This window comes from Equus asinus, chromosome 9, assembly GCF_041296235.1.
Source record: "Equus asinus isolate D_3611 breed Donkey chromosome 9, EquAss-T2T_v2, whole genome shotgun sequence".
Lineage (NCBI taxonomy): Eukaryota > Metazoa > Chordata > Mammalia > Perissodactyla > Equidae > Equus > Equus asinus.
In genome coordinates, this window is record NC_091798.1 from 63,683,360 (window position 1) to 63,711,199 (window position 27,840).

Genomic DNA, 27,840 nt, shown 5'->3' on the forward strand with positions numbered 1-27,840 from the left:
AGAACCAAAAACTCTAGAAACGATACTGAACTAGACTAAAGTAGGCACTAGATACTCTAGGTCTCCTACTACTAATTCGTTATGCATGTAGAAAACAGAAATGAGTTCTCTCAGCATAGTTTACTATTAAGTCAAAAATGACATACTTATGTTTCAATGGATCTTTCATTCTCCAAAGTATATTTGGGCCTTGTTTAGAGTTTAAGAGAAAAAGATGAACTCTAGGATTCATATTTTAATCTGATAGCACGACTCCCTGAGAACTATTACACTTCTTGTAATCTAAATTTTCCTTAAAAATATCCTCTTTGAAAACTAATCGTCAAATTCTTTATTTTGAACATCTCATATCATGAGTTTAATGCTATTAAAGGATAACAGCTTCAATTACTTGAACATTTTTAACCTAAATAGAAGCAGGAATAAGTCAAGTTTTGTTTAAACATCTAAAATGTGTTTTACCATGTCATTTATTTGGCCTTGGTGTCCAGAAAACTCTCTGACAACCTTCCTAGTTTCTATGTCCAGAACACTAATGGAGAAGTCATCCAAGGCGAGTCCCAGAATGCCACTAGCAAGACAAATGCATCAGTTTTAATAAACAAACAAAAAAACCTTGAACTAAAAATCTCAGTCATTTTAATTTTGTTAATCAAGTATACCTTTGGGGAAAGTAAACCAAATCCTGTTCTTTTATATTAAAAGTCTGATTTTTCCCACTTGGTAAAGTATATACTTGAATTAGTAAAAAACACAAAGTATTTACTTAAATTAAGAACTTTACCAAAAACATCAAGAAGAAAATCCATTATTATGAAAAATAAAAACTTCACCTGTCTCTATGCAGCAGCATGATATTTGCAGATGACTCGAGGCTCATAGACTGGATTAAAATTTTGCTTTTAAAGTTCCAGAACTTGAGTAATCCTTCACTACCAGTTGTAACTGTTAACTGGTTTAATCCATCCACTGCAACACCTCTAACAGATCCTTCATGAGCTTTAAAGGATATGTTAAAAGAAAAGATTTATCAGAATTGGCACTGCCTCTCTAAACACTACACAGAGTGATTGCTTCATTTAAATATCTAAGTTCTCACTATTTATATCCCTTAAAATCTTGAAATTAATCTGGATTTTAGCAGGTACGAAGATTATTATATTGCTTGAGTAAAAACAAAATCTATCACTTTGATGCCATGAAGCTTTCAAAAAACAGTTAAGATTTTTTGCTAAAGTAAGGAGAAAAAAATTTTTAATTTGTATATTATCCACTTTTCCCCAATATATCCACGATTTCATTCTCTTTGAGTATTTCAGCATGGTGTTTATAATAGGTGTAATGGCAGTATCTGCCATATTGGCTTGACAATAACCCATCTACAGCTTTAGCAAAATGTCTGACACTTAAGAATTTAATAAATGCCAGCAAAAGTTATTAGCCTTGTATTTATCTATTATTTTTTTTAAAATAAGGAAAATACATTCAATACCTTGATCCTTGCCAAAACTTCCTCGATGTATACCAGACTGCATGTTATATACATCTACAGTTCCTGATGAGAGACCAATTACAGCAAAGTTTCCACAAGAAGTTATATCCACTGCCTTATGGGGGAAAAAAAATTAAACAGAAATAACACAGAAAATAAGTTTTATTGCACTTTATGGTTTCCAAGGTATTTTTTTATCTACTAATTATCCCATTTTTGGGGGGAAAAAAGCATGACAAATGAATTGCTTCATTAATTTTCTTAAGCATAATGTAATTATATCTGGGTATATAAGAAATATCTGCATGAATCTATGTTCATTCTCTAAGAAATAGGAAGAAATTACTATCCAAGACAACAAAACATACCAAAGTTAACTGAAATGTACAAAGTCAGGAGAATTGTCTATCAGCTGTCCCTTATTTTTTAATTTATTCACAACAGTGCTAAAGTCAAAGCATTCCACTGCCTAATTTCTCTTTACCTTACCTTACTTTTGTAACTGCATCTACAGCTGATATAAAACTGAAAACATACCATTAGTTAGAATGTCTAATGAAAAAGCCAATGTCCAATGAAAAACAAAATATTTCAATTATGACATATTGGGAAGGGAATACATAAGATAATGCATAGAAAACATTTAGTTTATAGGCATTTTCTGTAAAATAAACTCATATTTTAATACTTAAAGTGTCAATATTATATTAATGAGAAGTCTTTTTTTCCTGTTAAAAACATGAGACTGGCTATGTATTGGGCCATGGCCAGAGAAATATCTGATTGCCACTGTATGTCAGTTACATGTTATCTACCTAAGAGATAATCTGAAAGACTGCTGAATTTATGCTTAAAAAAACAGATAACTTCTAAGACATAAAAGAAAATACTTCATAGAGGCTATTTAACTGGGCAAAGCAGCTTAAAGTTGATATACAACTATCTGAGTCAAGATATATTTACAGAGCATTCAGATAAGAATATTCCACTTACATATATTTTTCTAGATAAATTATAGCTTATTCCTTAAAAATACATATACTCCTAAAAAATATATATATATATATTTTAGATAGGAAATTATAGACTAATGTTAAAAGGCATTCTATCGTCCTAAATAGAACACAAACATAATCTTACCTATTTTAAATAACTCATAAATGTTTATGCTATGTTGTATAGCTAGGCTCTCAGGAACTAATGGAGATACTAGGCTATAACCTACAAGTAGTAAAAGCCCCTGATGGCCCTGCTATACTTTTTAGAACTTGCATTTATTTTAGTAGGATTTATTGTTGTTAGCGGGCATGCTTTTGGCAATTTCCTTTTCTAATTTATTCATTCTAATCTCTTATCGAAGATAGCAAAAGCAAAGCAAAAATGAATAAGCTGAGAGGGTTTCCTTTGCGTAACAAATTGTATTTTAGTGCATGAGCTCTCTGATAAATATTTTTGTTTATTACGTACTAGTTACTGGCTTTGTTCCAGTAACTACTAAGCTGAGTTAGCCAGACATATGACTCAGCACCAGCTAAGTATCACTGGATATATATATATACTAAATGTTCCATGAGTCATCACTATAGGCTGTGAGTTAAGAACATAGGCTCTGGAAATGACCGGTCCTAGGTTCAAATCCCAGCTCCTCCACTTACTAGCTTTACTGACCTTAGGAATGTTATTCACTACATTAAGCCTCTATTTTATTTTCTATATAAAGAGGCTAACAATAGGCCATATCATGGGATTGTTGTGAAGACAATATAAAATAATAAGTGCTAGGCAGAGAGCCTGGAACAAAGTAAGCACATAAAGAATGTTCCTTGTAATTATCATTACCACTACTACTACAACAGCTACTCAAAACTGTGCAGGTAAACTTAAGAAACTTGAGATATAATCTATGGCTTAGAAAATAGAACCAAAGCTTAAGACTGCACTTTTGTACTATGAAGAATAGAGCATACACACAAAATAGGATCAGATGTGGAGCTATACTTTTAATAAACATTTTCAAACGTAAAAGCAGCCACTCAATTATTTGAACTAATAAGATAAATTCAGCAAGGTTACTAGATACAAGATCCATATGCAAAATCAATTATATTTTGATACACTACCAATGAACAATCCAAAATGAAATTAAGAAAACAATTCCATTTACAATAGCACTGAAAAGAATAAAACACTAGGAAAGATTTAACCAAAGAAGTATCAGACTTGTACAATGACAACTTCAAAATGATTGCTGACAGAAAATAAAGATCTAAATAAATGGAAAGATATCCTCTGTTCATGTATCAGAAGTAATATGAAGATGGCAATACTCCTCAAATTGATCTACAGAATCAACAAAATCCCTATCAAAATCCTAGCTGCCTTCTTTGCAGAAACTGACAAGCTGATCCTAAAATTCACAAAATGCAAGGGATCAGAATAGCCAAAACAATCTTGAAAAAAAGAACAATCTTAGACGATTCAATCTTCCTGATTTCAAAACTTACTACTACAGAACCAAAATCAAGATAGTGTGGTACTGGCATATAGACAGACATAGAGAACAATGGAAGAGAACTGAGAAACCAGAAATAAACCCTCATATTCACGTGAAATATTTTTGGTAAGAGTGTGAAGACCATTCAATGGGGACAGAATACTCTTTTGAACAAATGACACTGAGACAACTAGACACCCATATGCACAAGAATGAACTTGGACCCCTATATCACACCACATACAAAAATTTACCCAAAAAGGATTATGGACTTAAATGTAAAGGCTACAATTATGAAACTCTTAGAAGAAATCACGGCTTTGGAGTAAACATTCATGGCCTTGGGTTAGGCAATGATTTTTCAAAAATCACAAGCAATACAAAAAAAAAGAAAGATAGGTTGGACTTCGTTAAAATTAAAAACTCATGCTGAAAACGATACCAACAAGAAAATGAAATGACAGCCCAAGAACGGGAGAAAATATTTGCAAATAACATATCTGATAAGGGACTTGTATCCAGAATATAAAAAGAGCTACTACAATTCAATAATAAAAATAAAGTGACCCCATTAAACAATGGGCAAAGGATCTGAAGAGACCTATCTCCAAAGATATGCAAACAGACAATAAGCACATGAAAAGATGTCCAACATTAGTCATTGAGGAAATGCAAATCAAAACCACAATGATTACTACTTCATACCCACTAGGATGGCTATAATCAAAGGAACAGACAGTGACAAGTATTGGCTAGGATGTTTAGAAGTTGGAACCTTTATACTTTACTGGTGGGAATGTAAAATGGGGCAGCCACTTTGGAAAACAGGTTGGCAGTTCCTCAAAAATGTTAACTATAGAGTTAGGTTATGACTGAACGATTTCACTCCTAGGTATAAATGCAGAGAATATAAAAACATAGGCCCATATAAAAACTTATGCACTAAATGTACATGCCAGTGTTACTTACCAGTCAAAAAGTAGAAACAACACAAATGTCCATCAACTGATCAATGGCTAAACAAAATGTGGTTTATCCACAAAATGGAATATTATTCAGCAATAAAAGGAATAAAGTATTGCTACATATTACAACATGGATGAACCTTACACTAACTGAAAGAAGCCACTCACAACGACCATATATTGTGTGATCCCATTTATATGAAACGCCCAGAATAGGGAATAGAGATAAAAAGCAGATTATACTTGCTTAGGTTAGGGAGATGGGAGAGGAGGAAAGCGAGAGAGTAAGGATGACTGCTAATGGGTACGGGGTTTCTTTTTGAGAATATTCTAAAATTAGATTGATTACATTTTGGTGATGATTACAAAACTCTACGAACATACTAAAAACCATTGATTTGTATACTTCAAATGAGTGAATTTTATAGTAGTGAATTATATCTCAAAAAAATTGTTTTTAAAAAAGCAGAGGCAACAATCCTGCAAGCCAAGTGACATCATTTCTTTATATCTTAAAATCCAAATCCAATAGAAGACTTACATATTAACAAAAGGAAAAAAACACTTCAATGAGGAGTAAGAACTTCTAAGTAAACACTGGCATTTAAAAGCTGTATTTTAAAAAGGCTTAGACAGAACTCAGAATTTCTCTAAAAGGCACTCCTCACAAGAGACAAATATCAGAAAACAAGAATTAAAGAATTTGAAGAACTTGCACATCTATAAGTCATTATAGATTTAGCTAAATCTTATTCCTACACCAAAAAAAATCAATACAAAAAGAAAAGAAAGGAATAAATCTTAAGATTCACCTTCACTGAACCTAGTACTACTCAACATAATTCAGGTGACCAAATATATTGATAAATGCTCAAATCATCTTCAAAGCGTATTCCGAGTAATTCTATATTAACTAGAAAATTAAAATAACCAATATGTCACATCTGATTAAGCAAGGCCTAATTTAAATCTAAAATAATTCTCTGTACATTAGAAAACTTAACACTATCAGGGAATAATTTCAAAATGTTACAATATGTTCTTTCAACCAATATCATCATTAATAAACTTGAGTATAACAAGATGACCATAGGACAGTTTTATAGGAGAAAATGCCCATACAAACAAGCTGACTTACTGTTGCAGTTACGTCATCTTTCTTCAGCTCTTTTGGCTTCAGAAAGTAAGCACCTATCGTAGATCTCTGATAGTTCCAGGTTGAGCAAGACAGCTTACCTTGATGGCAAGCAATGATGCCATCCCAGTCACTTTCACGAGCTTCCTCTAAAACATAATTAAAATCGTAAATAAAATTGCTTTTCATTCCCTCACTCATTCATTCATCTATTATTTATTAAGCATTTAATATTCCATGTTATCATTAGGCACTAGGGACAAAATGGTTAACAGGTAACTCCTGATAGCAATGAGTTTCCTATCTAACAAGAGATTCTGATTAGAAGAAATTACAAGAAAGTGTGATAATGTCTTATAAGAGCGCTTACAAGGAGTTTACTAAGAGATTTGGGGAGAGTAATAAATGGCTCCTAAAAGAAGCAGAAACACAAGCAGAAATTAATGGGGTTGGGGGGGGCAATTTACATGCCCAAGAGTAACTTGCACAAAATCAAGCACCAGTCAGTCAATCATTTTCTTGACAGAGGTGGGAGGAGAGCAAGGCAACTGGGGCCACATCACAAAGGGTCTTGAAAGCCATGTTAAGGGGAGGATATTCCATCCGAAAGGTAGTAAGGGGCCAATGAAAGATTTTTAAGCAGGTAAGCGACATGATTCAGATGTTTTAGAAAGATCATTCAGGCTCTAAGACAGAAAACAGGAGGCTGATCAAAACTAAAGTTAAAAAAAAAAGTCATCAGGTTTTTATAACCTTGAAATGGAAATGGTGCTTATAAAGTCATTTCCTGATACTTTTCACTCAACAATCCCATCACCTATCTATCTTTTCCTTAAACGCACTTCCTTGAATGAAGCACTTCTCAAAGGACATAGCAAACTAAGACTCAGTGTATTTAGATCTTTATTAGTCAGAGCTCTATATTCTCAGTTCTTTCCATTTTATGTTAGCGACTTTCACTATACCAAACATATGACAGAATAAAAAGAAGAGCTACAAAATAAAATATCAAATATTGTTTATTAATAGCTCTTACAGAGAAGAGCTAAGCCTGAAATTAATAGCTAAGTTCAAATTATAGCTAACTCACTTTTAGTCTTCACACAAGATGAGCATGCACTTTGGGGTTACTTTCTGGATGCTTATTAATATTTTCAAAAACATTTATTAAAATGGAGGAAATAAAGAAATACACAGTAGGAAATAAATGACAAAGCAGAACTTCTTGAAACACAGTATGAAGTTACTTACCAGCTGCAAACTTTGTGATGGGTGGAAGTCTCACTGACATGGTATTCTGAAGTCCTTTACGTTTGACTCTCTTTTTATTTATTAATCCTGGGGTCGGGGAGAGGGGAACATAAGTATGAATCCTTCTTAACACAAACTGTACATAAAAGAAAAGCTATTCATTGTCACATAACTATAAAGTTCAAGATAGTCTCATTTAAGTCAGTAGCAAAATAAAGATGATGTTATTACCACTATTATTTAGTTGTTTGTGAAGTTTAGTCTATGTAATCAGATAAGAAAATAAACTATAAGATATAAATAAATGAAAACAGAAAGTAAAAATACCACTTTTGCAGATGATATGATGGTCATATAGTCATGTCAATCAAGAAAAACAACCAAATAATTATCAGAAGTAGTAACAGTTTCCTTGGGCCAGATAGAGACCAACACACACACACACAAATCAGTGAGTACCCTACAATGCAACAATATTTAATATCATTATAATGTACTATATTTCTAACTGCAATATTATCTACATAACAATAATATTGCAGTTAGAAATATAATCAACAAAGATCACATTCATAATATAAGCAAAACATATTACAAATTATCTTAAATATTTAATAGACCACTGAATAATCTTAAATATGTAGGACCAAAAGGAAAACTTCACTGAGGAACATAAAAGACAACTTGAATGAGGATACATCATATTCCTACATGTGAAGATTCTTAAAGGTATCAAATCTCTCCAATTTAGTTTCAAGAGGAATTATTTTGTATATGGATTTAAAAATGATCTGGAAATTCATCTGGAAGCAAATACATGCATGAATAACCAGGACATTAGCTTAAAAAGAAGAGCAATTATGAATAAAACTGACAAATACTTTTGTTTAATAAACATAATCTTTCAAATGCTGGAAACCATGGGAAAGGATAGTGAATAAAATGAGCCCTTTTTGCAAAAAGATGGGACACTGCTTACTTTGTTGTTTTCTCTAAGTCCCTTCCATCTTTAAACTTCTGACCTCTATAGATGGCTCAAGTTAGATCATCCAAGACTTTTGGGTGGCAGCAGTATGTTTTTATCACTCAAGATGTCTAACTCTTTTCAATAACCTTATAGTAGTACTTCCATCACTTCTACAGCAATGCTGATCTTAGGAATCTTACTACTCTTCCACATAAGGGTTTTTATTTCGTCTAAGAAAAGAGAAACCTTATCAATGAAACCTCCTCTGGATGTCTCACTGAATCTGGAAATGTTTCTGTGACCAGTAGCTTTTTTTCCATCTTGCAAATGACCTACCATGTCCCAAGCTCTTGTTAAATTTTTCATGTATTGTGGAAAATGACTGAAGAGTTCCATCTTGACCTGTTGACATACACAGAAAACTCCCAATCAAGCTTCATCAAAACAGTGGACCATTTGAATCACAGATCTTATAAAATGAGATTCTATAAAAAGCATGAACTTACAGATTGGGTACTTTTTTAAAAAGCAGAGCAAGATTACAACAACTTCATTATAATATTTAACTGTGCACAGAATTCTATTTAGCAAGAACAAAGGATAAAATGAGGTACTAGGAATTTTCCACAGATTATTAGAATAGGCAAGGGCCATATTTTCAGAATCAACCATTACATCTCTGAGAATTAGTGAAAAGAATGACACTCCAAGTGAAGACAATATTATCTGCAGTGCTTCCCGTGTTATTCAAAAACCTCATTTTACCCAGATTTCCAAGTCACTCAAAGGGACATCTGAATCTAAAAATGTGTAAATACCAAACCCAATAAATATTAAAAATCCTGCTCTTACTCCTTGCTGGAAAAAACTATTAGCACAAAGCAGAAACTCACTTGCACTAAGAATTTGTTGTCCGTTTTGTCCATAATATCTGATTTTGGTAAGAGGAGCACTATGTCCCATTCTGAATCTCAAAAGCCGGCCTTCACCTGTGGGACCATCAAATATCCATATCTGCCAAGAAATAAAAAGGTAAGGTTCTTCCACAACGTGTTAAGTAATCTGCAAGCAGTCAAATTCCTTCCCTCCAAATCACCCGGCACTCGGTATTCTTTGCCAAGCTGCTGACACTGGAGTGGGGGTTGGGGGAAAGAGGAGTAGATGTAACTTTCTCACTTCACTGTAATCATGTAACCTGCAGTGCCTTTTGTTTCATCTATACTAATATCTCATCCCATATTCCTTTCATCTTCTAAGTTCAAGGCTGATACATTAAAGCATGCTTGTAATAACCCAAAGGGTAGGTCAGACAAGCCAGGAAGATGATAACAACAACAATCATAATACCCTGAGAGCATTGTCAGCACCATTTGTGACAAGAAGTGGCTCTCTATGGAGAAATGTCAGTCCGGCAATTGCTGTAGAATGTGCATTTCTCATTTGATTGATTAATTTTTTGTCTTCTAGATCCCAGAGTCCAATATGGCCACATGGGCTTCCAGCTGCCATTATTGGATGACCATCTGTTATTAAAATAAGATACATTAAGGAAAACATGTACCACAAGGCAACTAAATACCCTTCTCTCCACCCTTTTAATCCAAAAATATAGATATAGTCTTAGAAAAGACTATAAACCAATAATCTATCCATATTCCTTTGACTCTTTATACTCCAGTCATTCATTTCTATTAGATTAACTTACAAGAAAACATCTACTAAGAAAATTTCTATGACCTTCAAAGTAACTCATTTTAAGTATTCTTAACTCTCATCAACAAATAAATTAAAAGTTACCTGTGCGAAATGAAATAGAAGTAATAGGTCCCCAGTCTTGACGAAACTTCATTAATGTTTCATCAAACTTAATGTTGTGAATGATAACCTGACCCGACATAAGACCAACAGCAACAACATCCACAGCTGGTGCCTGAAAATTAAATTACTCAACTTTTTATTTTCTTAATCACAATAGCTTTACTAATCCTGATGATAAGCATCATTACTTACGTATTATAAAAAGAAATACTGGACTATCTTCCAGACAGTGACAAAAAACAGTAAGTATTATCATTCTGGCATACTTCAATTGTTATTTAACATGGAAATATCTAGGAATGATATTTTCAAGTTACTTCCCAGCTTCAAATCTGGTAGTCACCATCACCTCCCCACCCCCAAAACATAGCTGACTTGGTAAGAAAAGAGTCATAATAGAAAAGGAAGCTGAAGTGTGAAATCACTACAGATCATTGACTGGATGAAAACAGAAAAAAGAGACAACTCTTAGAAAATATATAAAGGGAGCCAGCTCTGGTCATCTAGTGGTTAAGTTCAGCACACTGTGCTTTGATGGCCCAGATTTGGTTCCCAGGAGATGACCTACGCTGCTTGTCTGTCAGTGGCCATGCTGTGGTGGTGACTCGCGTACAAAAAAAGGGGAAGACTGGCAATAGATGTTAGCCCAGGGCGAATCTTCCTCAGCAAAAAGAGGAATATTGGCAACAGATGTCAGCTAGGGTGAATATTCTTCAGCAAAAAAGAAGAAAAAGAAAACATACAAAGGCTTGCCATGTGCATGACAACACAAAAGGCCAATTATAAAGTGGAGAACTGTTTATCTAAGGAAAACAGGAAAAACCTATAAAACATGTTAAAAGGCAAAAAAGTTTTATAATTAGTCTGTTCTAGCTCTAATATTCTATTGTTATAGTCTTCATTCTATACAATGGTCTTACATAGAGACTCAATAATAAGTTTCTCTATTTTGGCACAGAAGATCAATGTCTAATACCATTATAGAATGGAATCAGGCTAAACATTCTATTAATTTGCCATCAACTGACTACTGTGCATAAGACCTTGTGTAGAAGCTGGGGATACTAAAACAAGTTTGATCTCTTGCCCTCAAGGGATCATCTGATACCTCTGGGGTCTTCTGGGTAGGCAAAAGCAGAGCAAGGCTGATGGTAGTGTAAAGAGAAAGGATGAATGAATGCATATAAATTGGACAGGTGCAAGCAATGGATAGTTAGAAAGACAAGGGCATATTGATTGTGTATGTGTCCAATGTACATATAAGATTCTCTGCAGACAGATATTCATTCATTCATTCACACATGCTTTGCAGACTCATAAAAACAAAAAGCAGTTATTTCTGGAAGAGTCCAGCATTTAATAAAATATCAGGATTTGGGCCCCAAATACTTCAAGCTACAAACCTCAACATCCTGACAATTCTCTCTGTATGTTCTACAATCTCCCTTGCTTCACTGAACAATTCATCTCCACTTTGTACAAGACACTGGATGAAATGCTTGTAAAATGATTGGTAAATTGGTTCCACAGCAACCACAGGGTTATAGCCTAATTCCAGACACTAAGGCTTCCACAAATGTTTACAGGCAAAGGCATTATTATTTGTTTCAATTATATTTCGAAAACACTGTATCCTAGGGTAATATTTATAAAGATAACCTAACCTACTATTATTTTGTCTTGAGGTCTCAAAACATGGTTGACTCCTGAAACGGAAAGATCCTACTACTAACTTCATTTCCTCTTTGACTTAACGGAAAAATACTAACCTGCTGGAGAGCTGTCACTCCAACTTTCCATCCTGGAAACGTATATAGAAGTTTACTACAAGAAGAAAAATAGTTGAAAGCCTTTTTCTTTTCTTTTGTGGAGTAGGAAAACAAAATAAACTACATATTAAAGACTGAAATAATAACAGGTGATATATACTAAGTTCTTATTCTGGCCCACACCACTCTAAGTACATATATTAACCTATTTAATACTCGAAACAATCCCATGATGTAGATATTAAGACCATTTTACAGATAAAGAAACTAAAATACTTAACTATGTGAAATGATTAAGCTAAGATCACATGGCTAATAATTGATAGAGTCCAGACTAATTCCAGATCCCAAGCTGCTAATTAACTACTATACTATTGTCACCTCTTTAAGAAACTAGAGAAAAAAAAGAAAATACACGAGTAAAAACCATTCTATATTACAGATTACAATAAAAAACAATCTTAGAATATAGGCAGTTCTCATTTTTCACTGCAATGTATTTCTAGAAACATATCACAAAAGGGAATATATTATAAATACAATACTACTTCTATGCTATATAACTGTTATATGACAATAGTGATGCTGCCCTAAATTTCAGAATCAAGCCAAGAATGACAAATAATAAGTCCAGGGAGCAAACAGATATCTGAAATTGTTATTATAACAATCAATAAAGTATTAAATCATCTATTAAATTCTGTAAGGGGGCACAGATTAGTACACTCAATGATTATCTAAAGAATACTTACTGCACAATAAAGAGTGTAAACCTCTAAGGAGATAACCTTAGGGGCAGAGACAGTATCTCAGTCATTATCCCTGAGCCTAGCACAGAGTAGGCAGCCAATGATATTTGTTAACCTGAATGGAAACAATGATTTAAAACTAAGAACTAGGATGAACATTAAACCATTGATAATCTTACCTTCCACTTTGAATTGGTAAGGGCTTTGGAAAAGACAATTTGAATGGTCAAATATTTTTGTTTGCTTTTTTAATGTTATACAAAGGAGCCTGAGCTGCCACTTTTTTCTATGAATAAATGTTCAAATAGGTAGAAGTATTTAAAATCATTTATCAAAATCAAATATCTAATAATATTATAGAAGATGTCTATCATGTTTCTGGTTGATGATTAAAGTACTTTTACCTTAAAAACTACTTCTAAATGCTAGCACTAAATTAACACTGATTTGCTCTGCCTTCTCTTACCTTCTTAGTTTATGGAAAACTAAAAGCTGCCCAGTGACAATCTCATAACTAATTATTTTTTGATCTTATGTTATTTTACTAGAGCCTATAGCTATATGGGTTCTTTACAGTGACTAGGGCCATTAGCATATACTTTTCAATGGACATTTATGCAACTGTTGACCATGTGCCAGGACTGCACGCCAGTGTTCACATATGTGATGCCATGAGTAACAACTCCAAAAACAGGAATATTTATTGAAAGTCCTCCAAGTAAACATACAAAGGCAGGGAGAATTGAGAGATTTAAGTATGCATTAGGGAGTAGTAGATGAGGATAAGGTAGGAACCACCTATGATATTTTCTGAATAAAATGCTTACTTGGATTTTACATTCCACAACTGTAGGCTTCCTTGTTCACTGCCGAGAAGTATTTTATTCAAGTAGGTACTCGGATGTAAAATTGTGGAAATTTTAAATACTGATTTATCGAAAGTCAATTGCAGGTATTCTTCTACAAAAGTGAAAGTTATAAATAACATGTAATTATTCTTCAGAAAATGGTTTAAAATATTTTTCGTATACTTATCATTTAAAATAAGTCTACCATAACAAAGATTTATTTATTTATTTATTTATTTCTGCTGAGGAAGATTAACACTGAGCTAACATCCATTGCCAGTCATCTTCTTTTTTCGCTTGAGCAAGATTGTCCCTGAAACTAACATCTGTGCCAATCTTCCTCTATTTTGCATGCGGGACACCACCACAGCACAGCTACTGAGTGAAGTAGGTCTGCACCAGAGATCCAAGCCTGCAAACCTGGGCCACCGAAGCGGAGTGTGCAGAACTTTAACCACTCGAGCAGGGGGCCAGGCCCAAAGATTTATGTAGTAATATAAATCAAAGACTTCTAGACCAACCTATAAAAATTCCTTGAGAAATTAAACAAATTTGAAGAAGGACAACTTGTAAACATAATTTAGACTGCCAAAATTTTTCTAAAATCCTATTATCAATACTATAAAAATTTTACCCACTGTCAAATTGGTTTACAGGAAAGAAAAAAAATGACCCTAGTCATCAGTCTTAATATTTTTGTCATTTGATCAAGAGGCAGAGTGAATGTTCCAGGTGAAGTACCTGCACTAAGCTCTTCCAGGGAACAAAGAGTCAAATATCTGGAGAGCTTGACGAGCCATTCAAAGATGTAATAAAAGGAGGGGAAATCAAGAACAATGCTTCTCACACACTTCCACAGAAGAACCTCTAACAGAGGTGAGGAAAATAACTTATAACCCTGTGGAGAGGGGAATGGTACAGCCACTAGTGACTACCTATAAGATCAAAACATTTTTTGAAATCTTACATACATTTAAAATTCCTATGTGTGAATTTGGTTTTCTACTTCATAGTTCATGCATGACTAAAACAATTTTTCACTAAATCTTCCAATAAGTTTAAGTATCAAAGAAGGTATATTTCATTTAATCTTTAGTTTCACATACTATCTAGCACACTGCTGGATATGTATATCCCAAGGGGATGTGTATCCCAGTTTAAGAAGTATAGATACAGATTAAAATTATACAAACTTCACTTTCAATACTACTTTAAAAGATCTTTGCCTCTATTTCTAACTAGCAGTTTTACTTAAAATCATTACTAACAGATCCCTGAAGACAGTGGTTTAATGTGCTCCTATAAGAGTAACAAAAAGCTGAGAACCAGCATCAAGAGAAAGCCTGCCAGACTGTAGGAATCAAATTCTCTAACTTTACAAAAGGCCTTTTAAGGGCCAGCCCAGTGGTACAGGGGTTAAGTTCGCACGTTCTGCTTTGGTGGCCCGGGGTTCACTGGTTTGGATCCTGGATGCAGACCTACACACCACTTATCAAGCCATGCTGTGGCAGGTGTCCCACATATAAAATAGAGGAAGATGGGAGCAGAAGTTAGCTCAGGGCCAATCTTCCTCAGCAAAAAGAGGAGGATTGGTGGCAGATGTTAGCTCAGGGCTAATCTTCCCCAATAAATAAATAAATAAGAGGCCTTTTAATATCCATCCACACAGGGACTACTTTTGAATTTTGTTCCCTCTACTTGAGCAAAGACAAAACAAAGAAAAGAGTGACTAACTTAACAAGAATGTGAAATAACGCCCAGAAGGGCAATCTCTAGGATTTTTACTATAAACAAACATACTGAATCAAACAATGAGTTAATCAAGGTAATCAAGCTAAAATATATATAACATAAAATAATGTAACTCAACTAGCTAAAATTGCTTATTCTTTTCTTGAAGATTAGCCCTGAGCTAACATCTGCTGCCAAGCCTCCTCTTTCTGCTGAGGAAGACTGGTCCTGAGCTAACATCTGTGCCCATCTTCCTCTACTTTATATGTGGGACACCTGCCACATCATGGCTTGACAAGCAGTGTGTAGATCTGCATCCAGGATCTGAACCAGTGAACCCTGGGCCGCCAAAGTGGAACGTGCGAACTTAACCATTGCGCCAACTTCTCCATTTTTTACCTAGAAACTTTTTCCTTATACATGAACTGCTTACATGTGAAACTTCTGCTCTAGAAGTATGCTTACATAGATTTTTAGTTTTAGCTACATACATACTATCTCAAGGTAAAGCAATAAATTAGTTAATTCTTACCTTCTGAATATATGTGCCAAATAATAAGAATGCTGTCAGAATCAACAGAGATAACGTGATCCCCAAAGGGTTGCAAAAGATGGATTTCTGCCTTATGACCTTTAAAAGTGTGTACTACCTATAATGTCAAGATTCAAAAGAATTTCATGATTACTCAGTCATCATGTAATATTATTCATATTAACCAAAAACATGCTAATCCTGAAGACACTCATGTTAAGAAATGGAGTCCAACTTTTGATTATCCAAGTTTACATTAACAAACAGCAAGGAACCAGGCATTTTTCACCTGTTCCTCCAGTCAGTTCAATAACAAGGAAATAAAGCATGGAGTAGGAACACAAAAATGAGACCTCTGAGGTTCAACCTCCCTGAGCTTAAGGACAAGGCAAGCACACAGCTGAGTCTCTCATGCAATGCAATCAGCACAACCACCATGAATCCTAGAAAAGTGGAATTTTCTAGAAGGCTAACCTCTAGAGACTCCATCCCTAGCTGGCTTTCAGGTGAGACGGAGGAGGGAGATATAGTGTATTTCGTCCCTATGCCTTTCTGGTTTGTCAGAGACCCTTATCCTTAGAGTAGCTGTGTCCCTTAATAACTACAGCCCCTTCTCCACAGTTTCAGTTCTCACCAGGCTCCAGTAACACTAGTCTTCTCCTTGTCCCTTTAGCCCCTGGGGTAGTAACAGCTTCCCACAGCTGATCGTCTCTGATGCATTTCCACCCCTATTTTATCTCCTCCAGAAAAAACTACAAACTGCAATACTTTGCAAAAAGACAGACATTATTTCTGACTCTGAAAATCCAAACAACTCCCATGAAAGAACTCCACAGGTAAGTTGCCTTCCTCTGCCACAGGTAGTGATGACGCAGGACTTCAGGAACAACCATCAGTCCAAGTCAAACCATGGCAAGTACAGTGACTCTACTACTTAGCTACCCAGGCATCCCCACTGCCACTTTCCTTTCATTCTGGACCACTAGAGCCAGGTCATCTCTCAAGTTAGTTGTCCCAGGACAAACTTAGAAACCAACTGGTAGATCAAGACAAGAAAAGATCCTTCCTTAACAGCGGAGAAAACAAAGACCCTAGCTTTCTCTATATAGGGAACAAGCACTTGGTTCTCAGAAAAGAAGTCATGGCCTAAGTTGTTCATAATGAAAAAGCCAATCCACATAAAGCAGTGTGCAAATATTAATCTCCCAGGAAAGCAGTTTCAAAATACACATAACTAAATCCCGCCCCAACCAAATATATAAGGAAAAAGCTCCACAGCTGGGATCTGTCTGACTGGGCATGAAAATTTTTAAGCTGCTGCCCAAATAATTCTGATGTTCATCCTGGCAAAGAAAACTGAACTAATGCACCAGTTCTAATTAATTTTGAGAATTTCATAAAATCAATTTTCTTTTCCTCCAGAAAACTGAACATACATTTTTAAAAAAGTATGTGTCCAGAATGTCCCAGATGAAGAATGACAACATTAAAGTTCCCTCCACTATCATGGCAATCACTCACTCACTGCAAAAGACAATTTAAGATAGTTTAGTGATACAAACCTCTTTATTACGGGCAAACGCAGAGAAAACATTCCCATAAGCAGCGAAGACTAGCCTCCCATCAGCCGCCATACAGCAGATATCCTGTGGAAGGGAGTTACCTAGGAAAAAAGGAGATATAAAATAAATTAAAAATTTTAAGATCTTGGAATAGATAGAAACCTTAAGTATACATATAACATTTTTCATGGCTATAATTTAAAAATATGTATATGCATATGTGTGTATATGTATACACACAAAAGCTGAAAATCAGAGTATAAAAGTTTTTAAGTGCTATTTTAGACATCTAATAATATCAGACTGAGAATATGAAACTACCTTGACCTTTCCTAAAGGAATGAAAGTCTAATATTTGCAGCCATAAAAATGCTGCTCTTAGGGTTGTGGAATCAATTCCAACTCTTAGCAACCCTATGTACAGCAGAGCACAACCCTGCCCAGTATTTCTGTGCCATTCTCTCACCTTCTGACACTGTATCAGACAATGCTCCACTGCTATTAATAGGGTTCTCATGGCTGATCTTTTTTGAAGTTGAGTGCGCAGGTTCTTCTTCCTAGTCTATCTAGTCTGGAGGCTCTGTTGAAACCTGTCCACCATAGGTGACCCTGCTGGTATTTGATTTACACCAGTGGTATACCTTTCAGCATCACAGCAACATGCAGTTGCCACAGTATGACAACTGATAGAAAGGTAGTGTGGTTCCCTGACTAGGAAACCAATCCGGGCTGCGGAAGTGAGAGCGGGAAATCCTAACCACTAGACCGGGCTGGCTATCTAAAAACATAATCCTAAAAAAATGAAAAGCTTTTTGAGCTTATTTGGAAAAAATCCTCACTTAATACACAAAACTCTGGCAGATGGTCATCCAGTCTTCATGTGAACATCCTCAAGAACATCAAGTTCACCAATAACTCCAGGAAAATTTTAAAAGTAAATGAAAACCTAGAACCCTGTCTAACTCAATCCTCTGGAGGAACCTCAAAAAAACTCCATGACATTCTGCATGCTGTCCCTTAAAATTAACAATACGGCTTCCACTCCTCAGTCTTCTCCAAGGTCAACAAGCTATCACCTCTAGCCATTTCTCATATGCTATGAGTTCTTGACTCCTCTCTCACTTTCATGGTCACCCTGGCCTTTTCTTTCTATTTCCTGTTTTGGCGGCAGGAGGGTTAGAAGATAGAAGATGGTTTTAAAGTGTTTTTCATGCTGCATATTTCATTTTGGGATTTCATTTCCAAAATACTATTTTTATAGGTTTATCATTCACTTTTGTATTCAACTTAGATTATAGTGCCCTTCTTCTGCCTTCTATAATCTTTTAAAAAATGTAAGTTTACCAAACATATACATTGGATTTCTTATAGTTCTCCTCTGCTTTTCTTACAAAGATGACATTTGATGGTGAAACTACAATCTCTTAGCCCTGGCAAGGCCTTTATTCCATTATACTGTTTTCAAATGAATTATTAAATAAATATTCCTGCCATTGGAAAAAAATATCAAAATGTGGGAAAAGGAAAACTCTTCCTTACAGTAGAAGGAACAGTGGAATCAGAAAATCACTATTTGGTAATCATCATGTTAATAACTGACTCAGGCAAGAAGCATCACTACATGATAAAAGCAGTGAGTGAAACTCTGAAGAGTGACAGCATATTTACACAGTCTCAATGTATTTCACCACGAGATCCTTCTTCAATACAAAGGGTAAAACTTTAAAATGGAGCCTCCTGACAGATGTCACCTTAACCAAATGATCAAAGTTATCACTGCCAGGGACAAGACTAACCAACAGCAAGTACTTCCCGATATGCTTCACTGAGAATTCAGCATCATTTCTTTGCTATTCCTGCCATAGTACATAACCTGAACCTAACCATGAGGAAACATCAGAAAAAGTCAAACTGAATGACATGCTAAAAAAGAAAGAGCTTGTACACTTCAAAAATGTCAATGTTGTAAAATACAAAGAAAGTCTGACAAACTATTCCAGATTAAAGAAGACTAAAGAGATATGACAACTGAATGCAACACATGATCCTGTCCTGGACTTTTTTTTTCTATGTAAGTTTATCAGAAAAAAATACACTGAATTCCTTATATGTTCTATAAATCTTAAATTTATGTCAAAATTTTAAAAAATTTAAAAAGCCACTAAACATGCATAAATTCAAGATAAAGTCTACACTTACTTACTGCCACCAGACTAAGTTTCTGAACCTGTTTAAAAAAAGAAAAAATGGTTAAATTTTCATTAACAAAAACAATTATAAAAACCTAACACTTGAAAATTAAGAATTAAGTTACAACCTCATACATAAATGCACCATACTTTCCTTCCTAAAAAAGATACTTACTGACCCTAATCTTCCTTATTAGGAAAGGTTATATTTTCAACTATTTCACCAGGAGCAGTGATGGAAGGGACAGGGAAACGTTTTCTATAATGGGTCACATGGTAAATATCTTAGGGCTTGCAGGCTATGTGGTCTTTGCCGCAACTAACCAACTGCTAATGTGCCACGAAAGCAGCCACATACAATACATTAACAAATATGTGTGCCTGTTTCAGTAAACTCTTTTTATGGAACAGAAATCTGACTTTTGTATAACTTTCAGGTGGCATGAAATATTCTTCTGACTTTTTTCCCAACCTTTTAAAAATGTCAAAGCTGCCCACTGCAGAAGCACAGAGCTCAGAAGGTCATAACTAGGAATTCAAACCCCAGAGATGCAAGAGTGCCAGGACTGAAAGGGCCCTTGGAGATCAATTAAATATCCTATATTTCTTCAATGGGAGTAGCCATAGCTCCATCCCATGCCAAAATTTTATTATACTGTATCCTGTTAGTGTGCAAATTTTACTTGGAGGTTATTATATCAGAATAAACAAAACACACATGAAAAATAAATAAAAATGTCAAAACCATTCATAAGTCGTAGTTTACACAAAAACAAATGGTGGGCAGGATTAGCTTGCAGGTCGTGGTTTGTTGAGCCCAATCTGTGGTTACTAATGCAGCTATGTGACCTTGAGAAAGTTACTCAGCCTCCCTGTGCTTCAAATTCTTCATCTGCAAAATAAGAATTAAAATAGGTACCTACTTTATGGGATTATTATAAGGATCCAATAAGTAAAATTTGTGTAACACAGTTAGAATTAAGCCAGTCATATACGAAATGCTCAATAAATATTAGCTGCTATCACCACCACCATCACCTATCCACAACTTTTCTACTGTCCCCTACAGAAAAAGCTAATCTGTAGGAAGTCTGACTGGGCACAGTAATATAGTCATGGCCATCAGATAGAGCACCTGCAGCTCAAACTAGAGGCTTGAGTTCATTAGTGCCTTTTTTTACTCCCAGGTTATTTTCAGTTTCAGAAGTCATAGCTCACTACATTGGCTTGTCTAAGCAGTGCACAGAGCCCTCAGGTAATAAGCATTCACATGCTATGATGTTATAAGAGTAAATTTAAAAATGCATCACCAGTGTTAGAACTACAGGAGACCTTAAATACCATCTTTATTGGTGATGGCCCAGTGGCACAGCGGTTAAGCATGCACGTTCCGCTTGGGTGGCCCGGGGTTCGCCAGTTCAGATCCCCGGCGCGGACACAGCACCAGTGGCAAGCCATGCTGTGGTAGGCATCCCACATATAAAGTGGAGGAAAATGGGCATGGATGTTAGCTCAGGGCCAGTCTTCCTCAGCGAAAAAAGGAGGATTGGCAGCAGATGCTAGCTCAGGGCTAATCTTCCTCAAAAAAAAAAACAAAAAACCTTTATTATGACAAAATTTCAATGGAAAGATAAGTAAATTGGGAAATTTTTATAAAATTTACAAATTGTTCTCTCCTAATCATAGAGTTTCTTTGGAAGCAGAGCACACGGAAAATGTGTGTATGTAACACAGTGCCAGGAAAAACCGTGCCAAAAATAAGATTTCAACAGCTCTTTAAGTAAGAAAATTAAAAAAGTCAAGTCACACTTCAGGAAGGAAACTTTTCCCAGCAAAACAAAAAGTTAGGGAGCAGGGAACAAGTGTGCAGAATGGTAACAATGTGTAACCCCGCGTGATTAGTTGTGTCATTCTAACCCACCCTTTCTCCATTACCAACTCAGGCTGTGAGAAACCCAATTGGTCTCTACCTTGGGGATGGCAACTAACTTTCCACTTCCACTAACTCAACTGGCTCCCAACAACCAGCTCGTCTTGCTAATAATTCATTTGATTTTCACAATCCTTCAAGGAACATAACTTTACGGTTTCCAGAGAAAGAGCTTAATTAACACCAACTATTATCATTTTCCTCATCAAGAAAAGGTCCCTGCTTTCAGAGAGCATACATACATTTGGAGAAAACAAAAGAAACAAGTGAACAGCAACAAAAGACTATTCCAATGATTGATGAGATACTAAAGGAGAACAACTATCACTAATAAGCAGGAAAGGCTTGGGCAAGTGACAATCTTTCTGAGATTCAGTTTCCTAGTTTATATAAGGGTGCTATGGAATACATATCTTACAAAGAAATTGCTGCAAGGCTTAGAGTAAGCGGCACCGTGCCAGACCCTCAACGTTGCGTAGAAAACAGAGGCTCAGGAGACGTTTAAGGAAATTAGATGGCTTTCAAATGTGGACAGTCCCCTAAATCATAATTAATCTCACTCTCTCCAGTTTTCCCGATGTGTTTTAGTCTGAATTTCTAACCCAGCTTGTGTCATGAAGCGCACAATAAAATGACCTGCGTGTCTTTCTCAGTAAGAAGGCGGGAGCTAGGGAATTGCCTTAATCACATTTACATCTTAAAGAGAACTTCAATAAACATCTACTGAACAAATATATTGCCATAGACTGAAGCGTTCTCTGGTACTTTCCCCTAGCCAGCCTGCCTCCGAAAGTCTCCCCAAGTGGATTGCAAAGGCTAAGTCAGCACGTGGATGTGATGCGTGGTAAAAGGGGGCAGGAGGCAGTGAAGGAAGAAAAGGGGAGAAGTAGTCCTTAGCAGGGGGGAAGAAAGCGGGACCGCCGCCAGACAGACCTGGGGGCCGGAGAAAGTGGGTGGTTCCCGGGAAGCGGGAAAGGAAGAAGTCACTCACATCATAGGTGTGGAAGCTCTTGCCCACGCAGGTCGTCACGTAGAATCGGCGCTTCAGCGCGTTGAACCGCACCACGTGTGGGACGTCGTTGCTGAAAAGCCCCAGGGCCCGGAACCCTGCGAACAGCGCGCTGGCCGTCCGGGATCCTGCGCCCCCCTCCATCGCTGCCGCGGTCCGGGCTCCTCTGGGCGCCAGTCCTGACCGAAACGCGGGCAGCTGGCCCCTCCGCGCGTCTCGCGGCGCAATCCTTGCCCCGGGCTGCAGATTCACAAGCGCTTCCGGTGCCCGCGGCCAATCGCGGCGGCGGAGACCGTTTTCGGTGCAACTGAAAAAGAGCTCCGTCCGGAGCCCGCAGTCGGGGCGCGACTTCGGTTCTGCGAGTCACATTCTCCTTCTCAACTCTGCTGGGGCTGAAAGACGCTCGAGTTCCTGTTCAGGGGGACCTTGGGGGAGGGGAACGACGATGGACTCGCGACGCCCGAGAGCGTGGAGGGGAGACCAAAGTTTTAACCCAGGTGGAGTCAGGTTAAACACGTGGTTATAAAAACGTGTAAAACCATGAGACTACCGAGAAAATTTGAACACTAGTTGGATATTTGATATTAAGAAATTATTGTTAATCTTGTATTGTGATTGTGTTTTTAAAGATCCTTATCTTTTGAAGATGCATATTGACGTTTACGAATGAAATCATATATCTGGGGATTTGCTTTTAAAATAATTAGGGATGAGAGGTAAGGTTTAAATGAAACAAGATTATAATTTTTGAATCTGGGGAATGGTTATGTGAGAATTTGATGCTATCCTTATGCTTCCATATAAAATAGAAATTTTCCATATGAAAAATATTTTTATTGGCTTTTTTTTTTACTGAGTTTTACTGTAACAAAAGATTGGAATATTAACATTATTAGTGTTTTACCTCTGAGTAGTGGAAATACGTACAAATGATTTTAATTACTAGATAGACATTTTTCAGAGTTTTCTAAGTTGTGTATCATGCAGATGTTATTTTTATAATCAGAAACAGACTTCTACGTCTATTGGTAGTTTGGGGAGAAGATTGAAAAAGTTTCCTGATCAGCACTTTACAGTTCACAAAGCCTTTGACACCCATTATCTTAATCTAATCCTCAGATTAAAGCTGCTAGGTGTTTAGAGCAAAAATTATATTAGTGTTTTACAAATGAGGAAACTAGTTCGTTGGGGTTAAGTGATTTGTACAAAGTTCCAAGATTATTTAGTGCCAAAATCCAGACTATCACAAGGTTTACAGAAGGAGGAGAAGGGTAGATCAGTGAAGGACAGCTGGAGGATGGGAGAAATATGCATTCAGTGATAGGATTTTCCAGACCAACACTGGGCCACGAGATGGGTATGGATTCACCTTAGATAAGGAACCTGAGGTTCCCAGAGATTACCTAACCTGTCCAGGGTCACTTAATTAGCAATTTGAATTTAGGCCTGACAATCAGATTTATGTTCTTTGACCTACATCTGGACAGTGAGACAAAAGTTTAAAAATTAGAAGTGTCATGGAAAACCTAGTAGTATGGAAGCAGTTGATATGCATGTTAGCTGTTGGGCCGTGATTTTTTAAAGGGAGGGTGTTATGAGCTGATTGTGAGTTTTCCAATTTTAACAGTCGGCCAGAGTTCATTTCTTCCCATCAGTCGCCTCCCTGAGTTACTTGCTATTCAGCTGCCAGCAAAATGTATGAATGTATGGTAGGAGAAAAGGAACTAGCTATTACTCTTTTTACTTAGAGATGCCCCCAAGTACTCTAGTGTCAAGTTAGAATAAAAGAAGAGGTAGCTGTAGTAGATCATTGACAAATGATCATTTCCAATTTGGTTCAATGCATTGGGGCTTCACAATATTAAGGTAACTAACATATATAGCTATGTCATGTTTCCATTTCTGACTTTTTTAAAAAAGGTTAAATATGACTGTTTCTGAGTAGTTTATGTAATAAGTATCATTTGTCTTTTGTTACTGACTCCATGTATTGTGATCACTAGCCTCCAAGAGGACCCTCAATGATTCTTACCTCCTGGTATTCATGCCTGTCACACTGAACAGCGTTGGCCTGTGTAACCAGACTAGGTCATAAAATACATTTAAGATTTTTACTTGCTCCCTCTTGGGTCATTTGTTTTGCAGGAAGTCAACTGCCATGTTGGGAGAAGTCAACTGCTATGTTGGGAGGATACTCAAGCTATCCTGTGGAATGTTTTGCATTTCAAGGAACCTCCTGCCAACCACCAGCACTACCTGGCTAGACATGTGAGTAAACCACCTTGAAAGTAGACCCTCCAGCCCCAGTCAAGCCTTCAGATGACTGCAACCTTGCTGACATCTTGACTGCAACCTCATGAAAGACTCTGAGCCAGAACCACCTATTAAGCCACTTCTCAATTCCTGAGTCTCACCTGTGTAACATAATGAATGTTTATTGCTGTTTTAGGCCACTAAGTTTTGGGGTAATTTGTTATACATTAATACATAACCAATATATTTTTGTTTATCTTGCATATCAAATTTAGAAATACTTATACTTCATTTCATTATGTTGACAGAAGCATGTCAGAAACCCAAGGAAGTTTCAAGATCTTTCTTGTCCAACCCCTTATTTCATAGATGAGTGAACTACTATGGACCACAACTGTGAAATTAGGTGGTGGAAGAGCAGGAACTACATATCAGTTCTCCTTATTCTCAAGCCAAGACTCTTTTCACCTTGGGGAGTTCATTCTGGCTGCCCCATTTTCCCACTGGTGGTGGAAGATGTATGAGAACGTCTGTCACTGGTTCAGTAGTACCACTGAAATACACATTGCACTGAAATATTGTTAACCAGCGTAGAAATTAGAGATTAGCCAAATAAGTCAGATCTATCTTTTCCATATATAAGCTTGTACATGTCACTAAAATGTTGTAATGGCAATTCCAGTCTGGAGTTTGGAGACTAAAGGAAATGTCTCTTTTGAGAACTTTCTCTTTTTGAGAAATGTCATTTAAATGTTGCAGCATAGAGAAACCTCTTTGGCAGCAAACCATTTATTTCAACTCTTTTCATGTAAATCCTCTTTTTTATGTATTAAACATTACTTTCTTCTTTCAAAGTATAGTCATGTGCCCCATAACGTTTCAGTCAACAAGGCTCTGCATATGTGACTACGATAGTGGTCCCATAAGGTTATAATGGAGCTGAAAAGTTTTCATCCCCTGGTGGCAGTTTAGCCATTTTTAATGTCATAGCACAATGCATTATTCATGTGTTTGTGGTGATGCTGGTGTAAAAGAACCTACTGCACTGCCAGTCATATAAAAGTATAGCACTTACACTTGTGTACAGTGCATAATACTTGATAATGATAATAAACAACTATGTTACTGATTTATGTATTTACTACACTATACTTTTTATTGTTATTTAGAGTGTCCTCTTTCTATTTGTATAAAAAAAGTTAACTATGAAACAGTATGCTGTGCTACATCAGCAGCAGCCTCGTATATCTCATGTTTACCGCTTCTCTTGATTGCATCATTTTCTCTTGTGCTTGATTTAATCCTGGGTTGTTTTGTTTATCATGGCACCTAAGTTTACAAAATACACTGTTAAGGTTGCCAGGAAGAGGCCATGTGAAGCGATTGACCTGGAAATGAAATTTAAGGTGATTAAGGACAATGAAGGTGGAAAATCAGTGATGGTTGTTGCTCACCAGTCAGGCATGTCCCATTCCACCATAGCTACGATCCTAAAGAATAAGAACAAAGTGATGGAAGCTTTTAAAGGATCTGCCTCACTGAAGGCAATGAAACTAACAAAAATTCAAGAAGGGCCTACATCAGATCTGGAGAAACTTGTAATGACCTGGATTGAAGACCAGACACAGAAGGGTATTCCTCTCAGTACCATAACAATCATGGCCAAATCAAAGATTTTGTTTGTGATGGTGCAAGAAAAGACTGGACCTACTGTGATATTGAATTTACTGCTAGCTCTGCCGGTTTAAGCAGTTCAAGAATCATTATCATTCATAATGTGAAAGGGAATGGTGAGTCTGCAAATGCTGATGTGAAGACAGGTGAAGAACATTTGGAAAGTCTAGATAAGCTGATTGTGGAGAAAAATTACTTGCCAGAGCAAATATTCAATATGGATAAAATCTCCCTATTCTGGAAATGGATGCCTGGAAGGACTTTCATCCATAAGGAAGCCAAGTCAATACCAGATGTCAGGGCTTTGTTTGGGGGGTGAAGATTAGCTCTGAGCTAACATCTGCTGCCAATCCTCCTCTTTTTGCTGAGGAAGATTGGCCCTGAGCTAACATCCATGCCCATCTTCCTCCACTTTGTATGTGGGACGCCTGCCACAGCATGGCTTGCCAAGCGGTGCCGTGTCCGCACCTGGGATCTGAACTGACGCACCCTGGGCCCCCAAAGCGGAACGTGCGAACTTAACTGCTGTGCCACCAGGTCGGCCCCGATTTCAAGGCTTTTAAAGAGCAGACCTTCCTGCCACTAAAGAACTCAAGGTAGCAAAAAAAAAAAAAAAAAAAAACGGAAAGAATGAATGAAAGAAATTAACCTGTGAATTACCATAAAAGTTTTTACCTTGCATTAGATCTCCATAATGGAATTATCTAGAGGGCAGGTGTTGGCACAAGCACATGTTTAAAATGTGTTCAGTACAATTAGAGCACATTTTAGGTACACGATAAACGTAAAATGAAGACATTATGGTTAGGAGTGTCCACCAACCTGGAGAACTGTTAGGAAGGCATGGGCATAATTTCCCATGCTTATCTCATTGGTACAGGAGCAGCATCCACTGTTGCAAAAATGGACTCTCCATAAGCAATATCTTGACCATCAAAGACCTTGCCAAAACTAGAAATTTGGAAGCAATAATGGATTCTTGTAGTTTGCTTCCCTTACCTCTTTTTTATTTGTCCTGCTATAAACCTCAAAAGACCATATAAAACTATATTTATGAGCCAATTTAGAATTCTAGCTAACTCTCTACCTGACTAGATGTCTGACTAAATTATCGTCGCTGGTGGTGGTCAGTATGCAAAAGAATTGCTGAGGCCCTACAACCCAATACTCTGATTCACAAAGGGAGGGGTGAACTGCAGGAATCTGCATTTAAAGAAGCTTCCCAGGTAGTTCTTATGCCAGTAGTCCACAGGCTACTTTGAGACCTATTGACCATTGAGAAAATAGCACAGTGATGCTGTTGGATACTGGAAATGAATGAGACCATGGAACATATGCTGCCAGTACACATTATCAGGGCTTCAAATTCTCCAGCACCAGTTGAGAAAGAGCTCCATTGAGATAATGCCATCTTGCATAATGGAAAACCTCAGTCGTATATGATTCTGAAACTCATTACAGTCACTGAAGTC

At 36.6% G+C, this 27,840-nt stretch overlaps 1 protein-coding gene and 1 long non-coding RNA gene across 2 annotated transcripts in view; one reads left to right on the forward strand and one right to left on the reverse strand.

Moving 5' to 3' along the window:
* Positions 1 to 22,726, reverse strand: part of WDR36 (WD repeat domain 36) — a 38,620-nt gene extending 15,894 nt beyond the window's left edge. Inside the window, exons 1-15 of the mRNA XM_014842718.3 lie at positions 22,424 to 22,726; positions 19,513 to 19,540; positions 17,314 to 17,414; positions 15,752 to 15,869; positions 13,468 to 13,600; positions 11,892 to 11,946; positions 10,102 to 10,234; positions 9,652 to 9,827; positions 9,198 to 9,318; positions 8,641 to 8,706; positions 7,338 to 7,424; positions 6,090 to 6,235; positions 1,493 to 1,607; positions 834 to 999; positions 463 to 571 (exon numbers count right to left, since the gene is read on the reverse strand). Coding sequence (XP_014698204.3) covers positions 463 to 571; positions 834 to 999; positions 1,493 to 1,607; positions 6,090 to 6,235; positions 7,338 to 7,424; positions 8,641 to 8,706; positions 9,198 to 9,318; positions 9,652 to 9,827; positions 10,102 to 10,234; positions 11,892 to 11,946; positions 13,468 to 13,600; positions 15,752 to 15,869; positions 17,314 to 17,414; positions 19,513 to 19,540; positions 22,424 to 22,585 — 1,716 coding nt within the window. The 5' untranslated portion in view covers positions 22,586 to 22,726. The remainder of the gene's footprint in view (positions 1 to 462; positions 572 to 833; positions 1,000 to 1,492; positions 1,608 to 6,089; positions 6,236 to 7,337; positions 7,425 to 8,640; positions 8,707 to 9,197; positions 9,319 to 9,651; positions 9,828 to 10,101; positions 10,235 to 11,891; positions 11,947 to 13,467; positions 13,601 to 15,751; positions 15,870 to 17,313; positions 17,415 to 19,512; positions 19,541 to 22,423) is intronic.
* Positions 22,727 to 22,776: 50 nt separating this feature from the next.
* On the forward strand, positions 22,777 to 25,823 carry LOC139046199 (uncharacterized). The gene is made up of 3 exons (XR_011505913.1): positions 22,777 to 22,938; positions 24,587 to 24,709; positions 25,003 to 25,823. It is a non-coding gene; the product is annotated as an uncharacterized lncRNA (long non-coding RNA).
* Positions 25,824 to 27,840: the final 2,017 nt, after the last annotated feature.